The sequence below is a fragment of the Tachyglossus aculeatus genome, chromosome X1 (genome assembly GCF_015852505.1).
Source record: "Tachyglossus aculeatus isolate mTacAcu1 chromosome X1, mTacAcu1.pri, whole genome shotgun sequence".
Classification (NCBI taxonomy): Eukaryota; Metazoa; Chordata; class Mammalia; order Monotremata; family Tachyglossidae; genus Tachyglossus; species Tachyglossus aculeatus.
In genome coordinates this window covers 18,085,815-18,100,200 of record NC_052101.1, presented here as the reverse complement: position 1 = coordinate 18,100,200, position 14,386 = coordinate 18,085,815, and the positions used below count along the sequence as shown (strand labels likewise).

Below are 14,386 nucleotides of genomic sequence, written 5' to 3'. Positions count from 1 at the left end.
TTAGGTAACTGAGGTACAGAAAAGTGAAGTAACTTGCCCGAGATCACACAGCAAACATGCGATGGAGCCGGGATTAGAACCCATGGCCTTCTGACGTCCAGGCCTGTGCTCTAACCAATAAGCCATGCTACTTCTCTAGTCCCCTGGAATATCCTATGTGATTAGCATCTTTAACAGTGGCCACCAGTGGGAAGCTATAACTGGAGGAAGAACATTTAGCCCGGGAAGGAGAAGGTGGACTTTGAAGATGGGAGAGCTGTGGTCTGGTGGACTTAAAGGGGAAGGGAATCAGGGGAAGGGAGTCTCAGGCAGTAAGAAGAGTGCATGCAAGGGGTCAGATGCAAGAAAGACCAGAATCAGGCACAGTGAGTACATTACCTTGAGCTGGACTATAGCGATAGAAGAGATTAGTAAGGTGATTTCTTTTCCTTTCAGCTCTCAAATTCTCAGGCTACTTGTCTGCTTTTCCCTCCCTAAAGTTGCTCAGAATATCTGAAATGCACTAATAAAGGTGACCTTGCCTCTTTGTGATGCTACAGGATTGTAGTCGAAGATGTCGTGGATTGGAAACCCCAAGGAAAAATCATCCTCAGCTCCTCCTCCTATGAAGCTCATGAAGCTGAACTCCTCACAGTAAAAGAGGTCAATGACCAGCACCTTCAAATCCATGAACGCCTCACCTACCGGCATGTCGGTAAGAAGCGGAGTTTGTTCTTCAGCAAAGTGGTTGGGCCTTCCTCATTGTGTGGATCAGTAGGCTGTATTCCCAGTTGGTCATGGAGATGCTACAGATTTCATCTTACAACTCCCATAACTCTCATCGGAAGGCACTTCAGCTTAGTGCTCGGTGGACTGACCACCATTTTTTATTGAAAATATGAGTCATTAAGATGCCTCCCGATCCTACACACTGTCCCCTTTCCTTCTAGCATGAGAGAGGAGAAGGTGAAGGTAAAAATCACTCATCACATTGGGATAGCCATCAGAGGAGTCCTGCAGTAATGGAGGAGGGCTGAAACTGAAGAAGTACCAAGCATGGGCCCTTCTGGCTATGGAAGGTCAACCATATAAAGTGAGCAGGAGCCTGGGTTGAGGGGAATGGTGTCACTACCAGTTGAACCAACCATTTTAATTGACACAGTCCAAATTTCCAGTGTCCAGATTTTTTTTTTCTGAAATTACCTAGGACAGTCTAAAAAATACAGGACTGTCCCAACTCAAATGAGACATATGATCAACCTAGTCCATTTTTATTTGAATCCTTTTTCTTTTTCCTAATACTCTCATGGCAGCAGGATAATAGTCACAACTTGTTTCAGAGGTTGGAGCACAATTTTGACGAAACCCACCCAATTTTTTACAGTTATATTTCATTACTTATTCCTTATTGAAATCCTAACAAGTACATGGCAGATCTTTGTCTTTTCCACATGAGGAAACAAAAGAATGAAGGAATAGATCACCTTGCCAAAGACCATAAAAGAGAATTGTGGTTTCACCCTGATTAGAGCCATGTAGAAAAACGGTCTGGTACTATCTCAAAATAAAGTCCCTGATGCCTTGAGTCCCTTATATCTAAGGTCCAATATGGAACCAATCTTAAGTGGTTCAAATTAGTTTTGATATCCTGAGATACAACATATTTGCTTAAAAAGGTATTCTCTGTAAATAGGCTGTTTCAGTGAAATGGGCATTAATATGTTGAATGAAATGCAAGAAAGTTCAAGTCAATAATAAACACATTCACTGAGTAGGCCTACATATAATTAAGAACCGATGCATCAGTATGGTAGAGGGAGGATAAAAAGACATGTCTTTTAATGTGTGATACTTTGGAAAGTATTTCAGAGAAAACCAGGGAAAGTGTCTACCATCAAAGATAATTTCCTTATTTACAATAGAGACAAATCCTGAAATGTTCTAAATCCCAGTTGGTGGAGTGATTCAAAAAAGGAGGCAAGACAAAAGCATTACTATGAATCCCTTTGGTAGGCTCTTCAGGGGTATAAAAATCTGTCCAGAGTGAAACTAAATGAAAACTGTTTCAATTCTGGTTAGTAAGAACCTTGGTTTAGGGTGCAGTGGCTTTGGAGGAGAAAATCTCCTTGCGGTGAGAGGACTGTGTTGTCTGTACAGTTTTGATTCAATTTTTCTTTTACACTTAATAAGCTGTTGTCAAAGAACCACCTGCTTGGTTGTTTGGGAAAGAGATCACTTCCACTCTGTATAACCAAGCTCAGAAAGCTCGGGCTGAGATATTGAAGAAAAGGAGAATGGGGATCCTTCTGTTTGGTTTGATTTATCCTGGTTTCTGGAAGTCAGCTACCAAGACCCCATACCCACTTTTATTGAGAAGAAACTAATTCTTGCTCAAGCCCACTACCTCTGCTCCCAAGGAGAGACCAGAAGATGGCCTTTTCATTTCTCAGCTGACTCTTGCAGAGAATGCCCCAGGAAAAGTCAGCCTCCATATGTCAGAGCAACTTTAACGGGGGAAGAAGGGTTTTCATTTCTCAGATTCACTGGGTCCCCAGCTGATGGTTTTGGAAATCCTCTAGATGGTTTTTTTTTCCTAATTTTATTTTGGCCTTTTCCTCCCATCCCCTTTCTCTTGCTCCAGGAAGTTCCCACATCTTGGAGGATGGCAGGTCTATTTCCCTGGCCGCTGAGGTTGGCCTTTTGACCCGAAATATACAGATCTGGTCTGATACACCATGCACTGGGAGCCTGATTGTGGGATCCATTCAGCTCCCCAGTGGAGTACAATTTTCAGGTAATCGCGACCGTCAGCAATTTTCTTACCTGAATCATGCCTATCAATTCTCTTGTATTGTACTCTCCCAAGTTCCTCATACAGTGTTCTGCACACAGGCTCTCAACAAATGCTCTTCATGAAGCATTCAGATGCAGGACTTTCAAATAGGATTTTAGGATCCGTTTTTCAGTTTTATGGTGAGTCGATGTTACAGAGAGAATGAATAAGAACATTTGTATGGTGTCAGAGAGAGCATCTATTATGTGTTACTTTCTCTTTGGTTAGAAGCGGCTGGGGATTTTATTCCAGAAGTCATTAGTACATTTGTGTCTTAATACAAGTTCAAAGTACCTGATGGCCCCAAATATTTTTTCAGCCATTTTGTAAATTGATACCTATGGATAATTAATACCCATGGCATAGGGATGCCATTTCTGATTAAGGTGCTTTGAATTAACAATAATAATAATAATAATAACAGCATTTATTAAGCGCTTACTATGTGCAAAGCACTGTTCTAAGCGCTGGGGAGGTTACAAGGTGATCAGGCTGTCCCACGGGGGGCTCACAGTCTTAATCCCCATTTTACAGATGAGGTAACTGAGGCACAGAGAAGTGAAGTGACTTGCCCAAAGTCACGCAGCTGACAATTGGCGGAGGCAGGATTTGAACCCATGACCTCTGACTCCAAAGCCCGTGCTCTTTTCCATTAAGCCACGCTGCTTCTCTAATTAGAATTTCAGTTTTTTTGAGAAGCAGCATAAACTAGTAGAAAGAGCATGAGACTGGGAGTCAAGAGTCCTGGGTTCTAATCCCAGCTCTGCCACTTGCCTACTGTGTGATTTGGGGCAAGTCGCTTAACTTCTCTGGGCCTCAATTCCCTCATCTGTTAAATGGGGATTAAATGCCTTTTCTTCCTCCCCCTTAGACTGTGATCCCCATGTTAGGCAGAGGCTGTGTCTGATTTGATCGCATTATATCTACCAGAGTGCTTAGAACATAGAACATAGTCAATCAATCACTCGTATTTATTGAGCGATCACAGTGCAGAGCAGAGTGCAATATAACAGACACGACTACCCTAATTATTATCATTAAAAAACTTCTTTCTTGGTTGGTCCCTTTAATCATCTGGACCTAGTTTTACTGCTTCCAGCGCTGGGCTAATGAGCATAGGGGGCACTTTCAAAACCAGGCAGAATGCAGGAGCAGTCTTCAGTTATCTGCTCCAAGGTCAACCACCTCACTCCACCCCCAAATCCCGCTGACTTTAGGGGTGCCTGGAAGGGGAGAGATAGGTTTGAGAAGGATTCACCTGACAAAGAAGGGGACAGGGATGACTCTGGAAGGGATAAGGAGGTCTGGGCAGGTTCAGGGTTTTGGGGTGTGGGGTGATCTCATTTGGAGGGTACGTAAGGAAGTGGAGGGTTATGGGCTGAAAGTAGAGGGCATGCCCTAATGCAAGATTTGATTTGCAAGTTTGATGTGCCATTCTAGAGGTGGGGATTAGCTAGGCTTTGATGGAAGGGAGAAAAAGAGGACCAGATACGCTTTCTCTTCATGACATTCTAAAGCTGTTCCTCTTCTTCCACTCTCTTGCTGCCAAAACAAATGGGATTTCAAAGTTCCTGTGTCTAAGCCCTGAGAGATACTAACTGTCAGAATGCCTGTAGAAGAGGGCAAACATTTTATCTGTCAATTTCCTAGGCAGGAAGTGAACAGGGTCGTCATGTCCATTTAGGGCCGGGAGGCATGTGGCTGGGCTTTTCAGCGGAAAGATTCGGTCTCCATATGTTTGAATGTGTCTCAACCAGTCCGGATACAAGTGGGCAGGACTGGGGGCGGGTCCTTCATTGAAACGGGGCCTTCGGCAGCACAAAGACGAGTCCAGTCACAAGCTTCAGCTTTTTCTAGTGGAAATAATTGATTTGTGTCCCAGCCCTAGGCCAGGCTCTGCCACTGGGTATCCTCATGTCTCAAGAGAATTCCAGCCTCCTCTCTCAAGCTTATAGCCTGCAGCTTAAGACCTCTCTGTTCTGCTGTTTGCCAAAAGGAGGGTTTCCATCAGGTGTTGCCCAAGAGGAAGAAGGAGGAGGCTGAGAGCAAAATCAATGCTTCAGTCTCCCTTCAATTCCTTAACTTTGTTATCAATTCATTTCAACCATCTGTTGAAACGCACGTAAACATACTCTCTATACTATGAATCTGATTGAGACTGTGAGCCCCACACGGGACAGGGACCGTGTCCAAACCGATTTGCTCGTATCCACCCCAGCACTTAGTACAGTCCCTGGCACATAATAAATGCTTACCAAATGCCACAGTTAGTATTATCATTAACTTCACACTGCCTTGTGTAGACCCAGTCGTTGCTTGCTGTTTGTGGGATGATGAGAAAGTAGTTGTCCTCCCAAAACACTGAGTGGTAAGAACTAAAGGTTATCTGTTTCCTGGACTCTGAGACTGTTCCATTCAGATTACAGTGAAAATTGTGGCTTTGAAAGAGAAATTTGTCTTCAGCCTACACTTCTCTGCGGGGGACAAAATCTGATTTCAGCCATCCAGTTGATATTCCCTCTTGCTTCTTCCTTCAGTTATATCCTATTGGCTTTTTGGAAATGCCATTTTCTTGCCCTGTGGCAGTGCCTATGTTTTTCAATATCGTCCACCATGGGGGTCATATTTTGGCCCTCTGTCGGTTTAAGAACACTCTCTCCAAATGGAGAGAGGAAAACAGGCATCACAGTCAAGAGGACCAAGGATTTAAATACCATATAGATTATTGGCAATGGAATGTATTGGTTTTCAATGCATAGAATTTAAATATTAAGGCCCACAATTTATGAGACAGAGAGAGGGAGAGAGAAACAGAGTCTTCAAAAGATATTTTTCAGTGTTTAGGATCCATAGCCACTTTTTAATGGCATTTGTTAAGCACTTACTAGGTGCCAGGCACTGTACTAAGTGCTGGAGTAGCACAGGTTTATCAGGTTGGCCAGAGTCCCTGTCCCACATAGAGCTCACAGTCTTAATCCCCATTTTACAGATGAGGTAACTGAGGCAAAGAGAAGTTAAGTGATTTGCCCAAGGTCGCATAGCAGACAAGTGGTAAAGTCTGGACTAGAACCCAAGCCCTTCTGATTCCCAGATCTGGGCTTGATCCACTAGGCCACACTGCTTCTCTTCTAAGATGTGGTGTGTCTTAGGTATTTCTACCTTTTGGGAGCATTTCAGAGATTTTGTCCACATAGTACCCCACTGCGATCACTAGAAGGAGTGCTAGTATTATTACTCCCTTTCTCAGGTGGGGAAACTGAGGCTTGAGGAGGTTGCAGTATTTCAAAATTGACAGGTGATGGAGCAGACCTGGAATTCCAAATGCCTTTGTCCTAAAGGAGTTCCAAAATCTTTTAGGGAACCTTCCCTGGTTCGCACTTTCTAAAATTCATTGTGACCATGCATTTTATGATGATGATGATGGTATTTGTTAAGCGCTTACCGTGTGCCAAGCACTGTTCTAAGCGCTGGGGTAGATACAAGGTAATCAGGTTGTCTCACGTGGGGCTCACAGTCTTAATCCCCATTTTACAGATGAGGTAACTGAGGCACAGAGAAGTTAAGTGACTCGCCCAACGTCACACAGCTGATAAGTGGCTCCCAAGCCCATGCTCTTTCCACTAAGCCATACTGCTCCAACAGTTCAGGACTGCGGGTGACTATAATTCTGACTCACTGATCCCCACATTGTGGACTGATCTGTCTTCTGCCTTTGGTTGAGCTCGTGCCTTCTGTTTGCAGGTGTCCTTCAGCTTTCAAATGTGGAGATTCAGAAGTTTGGCTCTCCACAGCAACCAGCCATTGACTTCTCCACTGTCTCCCCGGGTTCCCGGATCCTCTCTTCTGTGATTCACCAGAGCTGTGGAGGCGGCATTCGAGCCACCAACAGCCGTGGCATCTCACTTCACGACAACATCGTGTTCAACACTACGGGCCACGGCATCGATTTGGAAGGCGGTGACCATTCTCTCACCAGGAACCTGGTGGTTCTGACAAAGCAACCAGCAGGGTCCCCTGACTGGGTGGCGGGAATCAAAGTGAACAGGGCGAATGGCACCTCCCTCCTCAGGAATGCTGTAGCCGGGTCCGAGAGAATTGGATTTCACATCCGGGGTCATAAGTGCTCCCCGACGGAGACCCTTGGGACCGACAACGTGGCCCATTCGAATCTGCACGGCTTCCATTTGTATAAGGGAGACGGCTTTCACGATTGTACCAAGATCTCCAGCTTCCTGTCCTACAAAAACTTTGACTACGGAGCCATGTTCCACCTGGAAAGTGCCGGGGAAGTGGAGAACGTGACTCTGGTAGACAATGGTGTTGCTCTTCTGCCCGTAGCATATGGGTCCCCTGCTTGGCCCCCGGCTTTGCGGGAACAGCAGATCATCCTGAGGAGTTCCGTCATCGTGGCCACCAGCTCCTCCTTCGACTGCATCCGAGACCGGATCCGGCCCCTCTCGGCCAACGCGACGGTCAGGGACCGAGCTCCCTTGAATCCTCAAGGGGGCCGGGTTGGTGTTCTGTGGCCCGGATTCACCTCTGGACAGAGCCAGTGGCCTCGCGATCCGTGGCACAAAGTGAGGAACGATCCGGCCATCACAGGGATCATGAAGCTGGAAGGTCGGTCTGGAATTTGGGCTGGTTCCAGGGGAGCCTGGAACTGGGGCCCCACATCAAGTTTAATTTCTCTGTTTTGAAGGCAGGAGCAAATAGACAAGTAGCTCGGCCTAGTAGATAGAGCACGGACCTAGGTGTCAGAAGGACATGGGTTCTAATCCTGGCTAATCAGCTTCCCCATCTGTAAAATGGACATTCAATACCTACTCTCCCTCCTACATAGTCTTGAACTCTATGTGGGGTAAGGATTGTATACAAACTGATGTTTGCATCTTTTCCAGTGCTTAGAACAGTGCTTGACACCTAGTCGAAGCAGCGTGGCTCAGTGGAAAGAGCCCGGGCTTGGGAGTCAGAGGTCATGGGTTCAAATCCCGTCCCCTCCAATTGTCAGCTGTATGACCTTGGGCAACTCACTTAACTTCTCTGTGCCTCAGTTGCCTCATCTGTAAAATGGGGATTAAGACTGTGAGCCCCCTGTGGGACAACCTGATCACCTTGTAACCTCCCCAGCACTCAGAACAGTGCTTTGCACATAATAAGCACTTAATAAAATGCCATCATCATCATTATTATTATTATTATTATTATTATTATTATGTCTGCTGTGTGACCTTGGGCAAGTCACTTAACTTCTCTGAGCCTCAGTTGCCTCATCTGTAAAATGGGGATTAAGATTGTGAGCCCCAAGTGGGACAACCTGATCACCTTGTATCCCCCCCAATGCTTAGAACAGTGCTTCGCACATAGTAAGTGCTTTACAAATGCCATCATTATTATTATTAGTAGTAAGGATTTAACAAACATCACATTTATTCAAAGCCTCTCTCATCATCATTCTCGGGTTCAGTTTTGGCCCAGTTTTCAATCTCTGACTCAGCAGCTGAAGGTATTACAAGTCAGGTGATGTAATGTGCCTGATTTGACTGGAGCGATTGTGGATGGGGTCTGGATTCAGGGAAGTTGAAATAGGTTGCAACCAAGTGATAAAAGAGCATGGCAAAATTGATACAGCGTGGTAATCTGATAATAAAATAATTTTGTTCTTGAGCTTGGTTGTTCACATGGGATAATGTTCTTTTTGTTTATTTCAGAAGTCACCTTTTCTAACTTTGTGAAGAGTTGCTATAGCGATGACCTCGATGTCTGCATCCTGCCAAATCCGGGTAGCACTGGCATCATGCATCCAATAACAGTGGAAAAGACCAAGATGCTTCATGTGAATGATCAGAGCAAATTTTACTTCTGTTCTTCCCATCCTAGGTAATATCTTTCATACTCGACTGAAAACGTAAACATTTTTATCCTTTTTCATGTATCACCCACCAACCTAATAATAATATTAATTATGGTATTTATAAAGCACCTGCTATGTGCCACACACTGTTCTAAGTGCTGAGGTAGTTCCAAGGTATTCAGGTTGGACACAGCCCTGTCGCACATGGGGTTCTGAGTCTTAATCCCCATTTTACAGATGAGGTTACTGAGGTACAGAGATTTCCTCAAGGTCACACAGCAGACAAGTGGCAAAGCTGGAATTAGAACCCACAACTTCTGACCCTCAAGCCTGTGCTGTTGCCACCAGGCCATTCTGCTTCTTGAGTATAGATGGCATGAAATCAGTTGTATTGGGAATCCTGACTCTGTTCTTGTCTTGTCTGAGAAGCAGCGAGGCTCAGTGGAAAGAGCACCGGCTTTGGAGTCAGAGGTCATGGGTTCAAATCCCTGCTCCACCAATTGTCAGCTGTGTGACTTTGGGCAAGTTACTTAACTTCTCTGTGCCTCAGTTACCTCATCTGTATAATGGGTTTTGAGATTGTGAGCCCCATGTGGTACAGGGACCTGATTTGCTTGTATCCACCCCAGCACGTAATAAGTGCTTAACAAATACTGTTATTATTAACTGGGATGCTAAAGGATGCTGTTAACATTGGTTTGGGTTTGTTGTTCATTCATGCAATTGTATTTACTGGGCACTTACTGTGTGCAGAGCACTGTAGTAATTGATGTGGGTGTTAGTGTCCTTTATTTTTCTTGACAATGGGCTTCCTTCTACATCCATAGGGAGGACTTGGGATCTGAGGACTGTCTGAAATCGAGCTGTGAAAACCCAAGAAAATTTCTCTTCAAGGACCTGGATGGGAGTGCTCTGAGTCTGCCTCCGCCCATTTCTGTTTTCCCCAAGTCAGAGTCTGAGTGGACCGATTCCTGCTTCAGCACAGGTCAGTTAAATGTCTAGGTGTGTGTGAGGAGGGAGGGAAGAGAGAGAGAGAAAGAGAGAGAAATAAGCTTTACCCTGCCAGTGTGTTTATGTTCTTTATTTTTTTATGGTATTTCATTCAATCGTATTTATAGAGCGCTTACTGTGTACACAGCACTGCACTAAGTGCTTGTAAAGTATTTGATAAACACTTATTGTGTGCACATCACTGTTATAAATCCTGGGGTAGATAACAAGTCAGTCAGATTTGCCACAGTTCCTGTCCCACCTGGGGCTCACAGCCTAAGTAGGAGGGAGAGCAGTTGTTGAATCCCTAGTGCACAGTTGAGAAAATGGAGGCACAGCAAAGTGAAGTGACTTACCCAAGGTCACACAGCAGAAAGGTGGTGGAGCTGGAATTAGAACCCAGGTCCTCTGACTCCAGGGCCCGGACCCTTTCAACTAGGCCATACAGCTTCTCATTATATAATAATAACGATGGCATTTATTAAGCACTTACTATGTGCAAAGCACTGTACTAAGCGCTGGGGAGGTTACAAGGTGATCAGGTTGTCCCATGGGGGCTCACAGTCTTAATCCCCATCTTACAGATGTGGTAACTGAGGCCCAGAGAAGTGAAGTGACTTGCCCAAAGTCACACAGCTGACAATTGGTGGAGCTGGGATTTGAACCCATGACTTCTAACTCCAGAGCCCAACCTCTTTCCACTGCGCCATGCTGCTTCTCTTTATATAGTATCTGGCCCTTCCTGCAGAGGAAAAAAGAACAAGAAAACATGCTTTTATCTCAGGGTTAGGCCACCTTCATCCCTTTGGTCCTGGCAGTAGTTAGCAAGATCCAGAATTATTAAACCTGGGTTCACTTGAGGATGAGGGCGTTGCTAGAGTCATAGGCAAAGCCGAAATGGAATGCATCCCCCTGATTTCAGACTAGTAGACTGCCAACTTGTACTTCCCAAGCGCTTAGCACGGTGCTCTGCACACAGTAAGCGCTCAATAAATACGATTGAATGAATGACTGATAGTAATAATAATAATGATGTTATTTGTTAAGCACTTACTATTTGCCAAGCATTGTTCTAAGCACTGGGGTAGACACAAGGCAATCAGGTTGTCCCACATGGGGTTCATAGTCTTAATCCCCATTTTACAGATGAGGGAACTGAGGCACAGAGAAGTGAAGCGACTTGCCCAAGGTCACACAGCAGACAAGTGCCGGAGCCAGGATTGGAACCCACGTCCTCTGACTCCCAAGCCTGTGCCCTTGGCACTAAGCCACACTGCTTCTCTGCTACAGCATTCTCCCTCTTTACTTCAGGGAGAATGTGTAGTACAGCATTATTAGCAAGCATATTTATTGTTCTCTAAAGACTAGTGTGAAAAATTAGAAGTCGGAAGCAGTGTGGCCAAGTGGAAGAGCAAGAATCTGGGAGACATGGGACCTGGGTTCTGTCTTCTGTGTGACTTTGGGCAAGTCACTGCACTACTCTGTGCCTCAGTTTCCTCAGCTGAGAAGAAGTGTGGCCTGGTGGCTAGAGCCTGGGCCGGGGAGTTCTAATCCCAGCTCCACCACATGTCTGCTTTGTGACCTTGGACAAGTCACGTAACTTCTCTGTGCCTCAGTTTCCTCATCTGTAAAATGAGGATCAAGACTGAGCCCCATGTAAGACAGGGACTTTGTCCAATCTGATTAACTTTATCTCTATTCCAGTTCTTAGAATAGTGCTTGACACGTACAAGTGCTTAACAAGTATAATGATAATAAGAGAAACACCGTAGCTCAATGGAAAGAGCCCGGGCTTGGGAGTCAGAGGTCAATCAATCAATCGTATTTATTGAGCGCTTACTGTGTGCAGAGCACTGTACTAAGCGCTTGGGAAGTACAAGTTGGCAACATATAGAGATGGTCCCTATCCAACAGTGGGCTCACAGTCTAGAAGGGGGAGACAGAGAACAAAACCAAACATATTAACAAAATAAAATAAATAGAAATGGAGAGAGAGAAACAGAGAGGGGGCAGAGAAAGAGAGGAAGAAATAGAGAGATGGAGAAAGAGAGAGAGACACAGAGAGAGAGAGACAGAGAGGGGACAGAGAGACAGAGACAGAGAAAGAGAGGAAGAAATAGAGAAATGGAGAGAGAGAGAGGGCAGAGAAACAGACAGACATGTGTTCTAATCCTGGCTCCGCCACTTGTCAGCTGTGTGACTTTGGTCAAATCATTTAACTTCTCTGAGACTCAGTTGCCTCATCTGTAAAATGAGGATTAAGACTGTGAGCTCCACATGGGACAACCTGATCACCTTGTATCCCCACCAGTGCTTAGAACAGTGCTTTCCACATAGTAAGTGCTTCACAAATACCGTCATTATTATTTTAATAATGACCCTATGGTATATTGACAATATCATTTTGGACGTAAGTACTGGTAACTGCTGGAGTTACATTATTCATCCCTCCCAGAGGGTCACTGGAGAACCCAAACTCCAAACCTTGAATCTCAGGTTATAACTATAAAAGAATCCTGACAGTCAAATCGATATGACTGTTTTTCAGGAGAGATGTTGTGTCTTGGTAAGTCTACCAGAGGGAAATGCCTAAAAAGCCTATCAACACACCACTGTCAGCAGGTGAGGCAGGATGGCCTAGTGGACAGATCACACAGGCTTGGGAGTTGAGACTCAGGCTGTAACCAAAGCTCTGTCACTTGTCTTCTAGGTGACCTTGGGCAACTCAGTCTCTCTGGGACCCAAATCCTCATTGGTAAAATGGAAATAAAATTTGTTTTTTTCCCTCCCTCTTAGACTGAGAGCCCCATATGGGACAAAGTCTGTTTCCAATCTGGTAGTCCTATATCATTTAGACTGTAAATTCCTTGAGGGCAGGGATTATTCTAACGGTTTTGACACCTGTCTCCATGTTTTGTTTTGTTGTCTGTCTCCCCCTTCCAGACTGTGAGCCCATTGTTGGGTAGAGACCCTCTCTATATGTGGGCCGACTTGTACTTCCCAAGCACTTAGTGCAGTGCTGTGCACACAGTAAGCACTCAATTAATATGATTGAATGAATGAATGGTGTCACAAATTCTGTTAAACTGTACTCTCCCAAGCGCTTAGTACAGCCCTCTGCATACAGTAATTGCTCAATAAGCACTATTGATTGATAAATAGCAAGCACTTAGTCATAGCATTATCATTTTTCTTCTTATACTTATTAGTACTCTGTTTGTGCACCAAGACCATCACTGACCTTCAGAATAATTAAGAATAGTTTGCCACTAACTCTTAATACTCATGCAGCTCTTTGGCAACTACTCTCCCAAGCACTTAAAATAGTGCTCTGCACATGTAAGAGCTCAATAAATAGCACTGGTTGATTTTTTTTTAACAGTATTTGTTGAAACACTTAATATGCTAGGCACTATACTAAGCACTGGGGCAGATAAAATAGTAATAATAATAACTCTTGTCATTTGTAAATACTGTAGCAGTAAGTTCTGAGGCAGATACGAGACAATCAGGTCCCACATTGGGCTCGCAGTGTATATAGGAGGGAAAACTGTTATTGAATCCCTGTTCTGTAGAGGAGGTAAGAAAAGTTAAGTGAATTGCCTGCGGTCACACAGAAGACATGTTGTGAAGTTGGGATTAGAAGCCAGATTCTCTTACTCCTAGGCCTATGCTCATTCAACTAGACCAAGCTGCTTGATTACTTTTCATCCACCAAGCACACACACATGTAACAAACACACCTGTAAGTTTTTTTTGAAGAGGTCACTCCTGTTGGGAAGAACCTATCTGTGTTTGCAAAGGTTGTTGAAAAGATCAATACGAGACCAACAATCCCTACCATATCATCTGAGGGAAATGGACATACCGAACCAATCCCCAATCAAGAAGCCCTTCACACATCCCAAATTTTTCACTGCAACACAGAACTTTAAGGGTTAGACAGTATACTGTGTCCACTTTCCTGAACCTCTAAGGTAAGAGTGTGGTGCTCTGCATCTTGTAAATTCTCAATAAATACCATTACTTGATTGATAATCTCTTCTATGTCTCTCTCTAATCAAAAAACTTCTTACCATCTGGTTTTGAAAATTCACTCATGATGATATTCAAAATCCTTTCCGTACAGTATTCATTCGATCATATTTATTGAGCGCTTACTGTGTGCAGAGCACTGTACTAAGCGCTTGGGAAGTACAATATGAAACTTTTCTTCCTGCAGTTCTATATGCTGATGTCGAGGCCATTCATTCATTCATTCAATCGTATTTATTGAGCGCTTACTGTGAGGCCATCTTGGGTCCCTTAGCGGGCAAGGCTCCAAGAGCCGAGGAATGGGTTCTAACCAAAACTTGTTGCTTCGTGATTGAAAGAATTATGGGAAGCAGCATGGCCTTATGGAAAAATCGTGGACCTGGGATTCCGAGGATTCGGGTTCTAATCCTTGCTCTGCCACGTGTCTGCTGTGTAACCTTGGGCAAATCATTAAACCCCTCAGTTCCTCAGTTTCCTCAACTGTAAAATGGGGATTCAATACTTGTTTTCCCTCCTGTTTAAACTGTGAGCCCCATGAGGGACAGCAACTGTATCCTACCTGATTAAATACCCCAGCACTAAAACAGTGTTTGACACTAGTATATACTTAACAAATACCATTAAAAAAAGAACAAATAGTTGGACTTAAGAAAATATTTTCTCGTGCAATAATATTTAATATGGGCTATTTAAAACCG

General features: G+C 44.3%; 1 protein-coding gene across 1 annotated transcript in view; it reads left to right on the top strand.

The window, feature by feature from the left end:
- The window catches only part of PKHD1 (PKHD1 ciliary IPT domain containing fibrocystin/polyductin), a 388,392-nt gene that overhangs the window by 272,194 nt on the left and 101,812 nt on the right, over positions 1-14,386 (top strand). Inside the window, exons 55-59 of the mRNA XM_038772975.1 lie at positions 540-694; positions 2,621-2,773; positions 6,554-7,432; positions 8,521-8,689; positions 9,491-9,648. Of these exons, the coding sequence (XP_038628903.1) occupies positions 540-694; positions 2,621-2,773; positions 6,554-7,432; positions 8,521-8,689; positions 9,491-9,648 (1,514 nt within the window). The remainder of the gene's footprint in view (positions 1-539; positions 695-2,620; positions 2,774-6,553; positions 7,433-8,520; positions 8,690-9,490; positions 9,649-14,386) is intronic.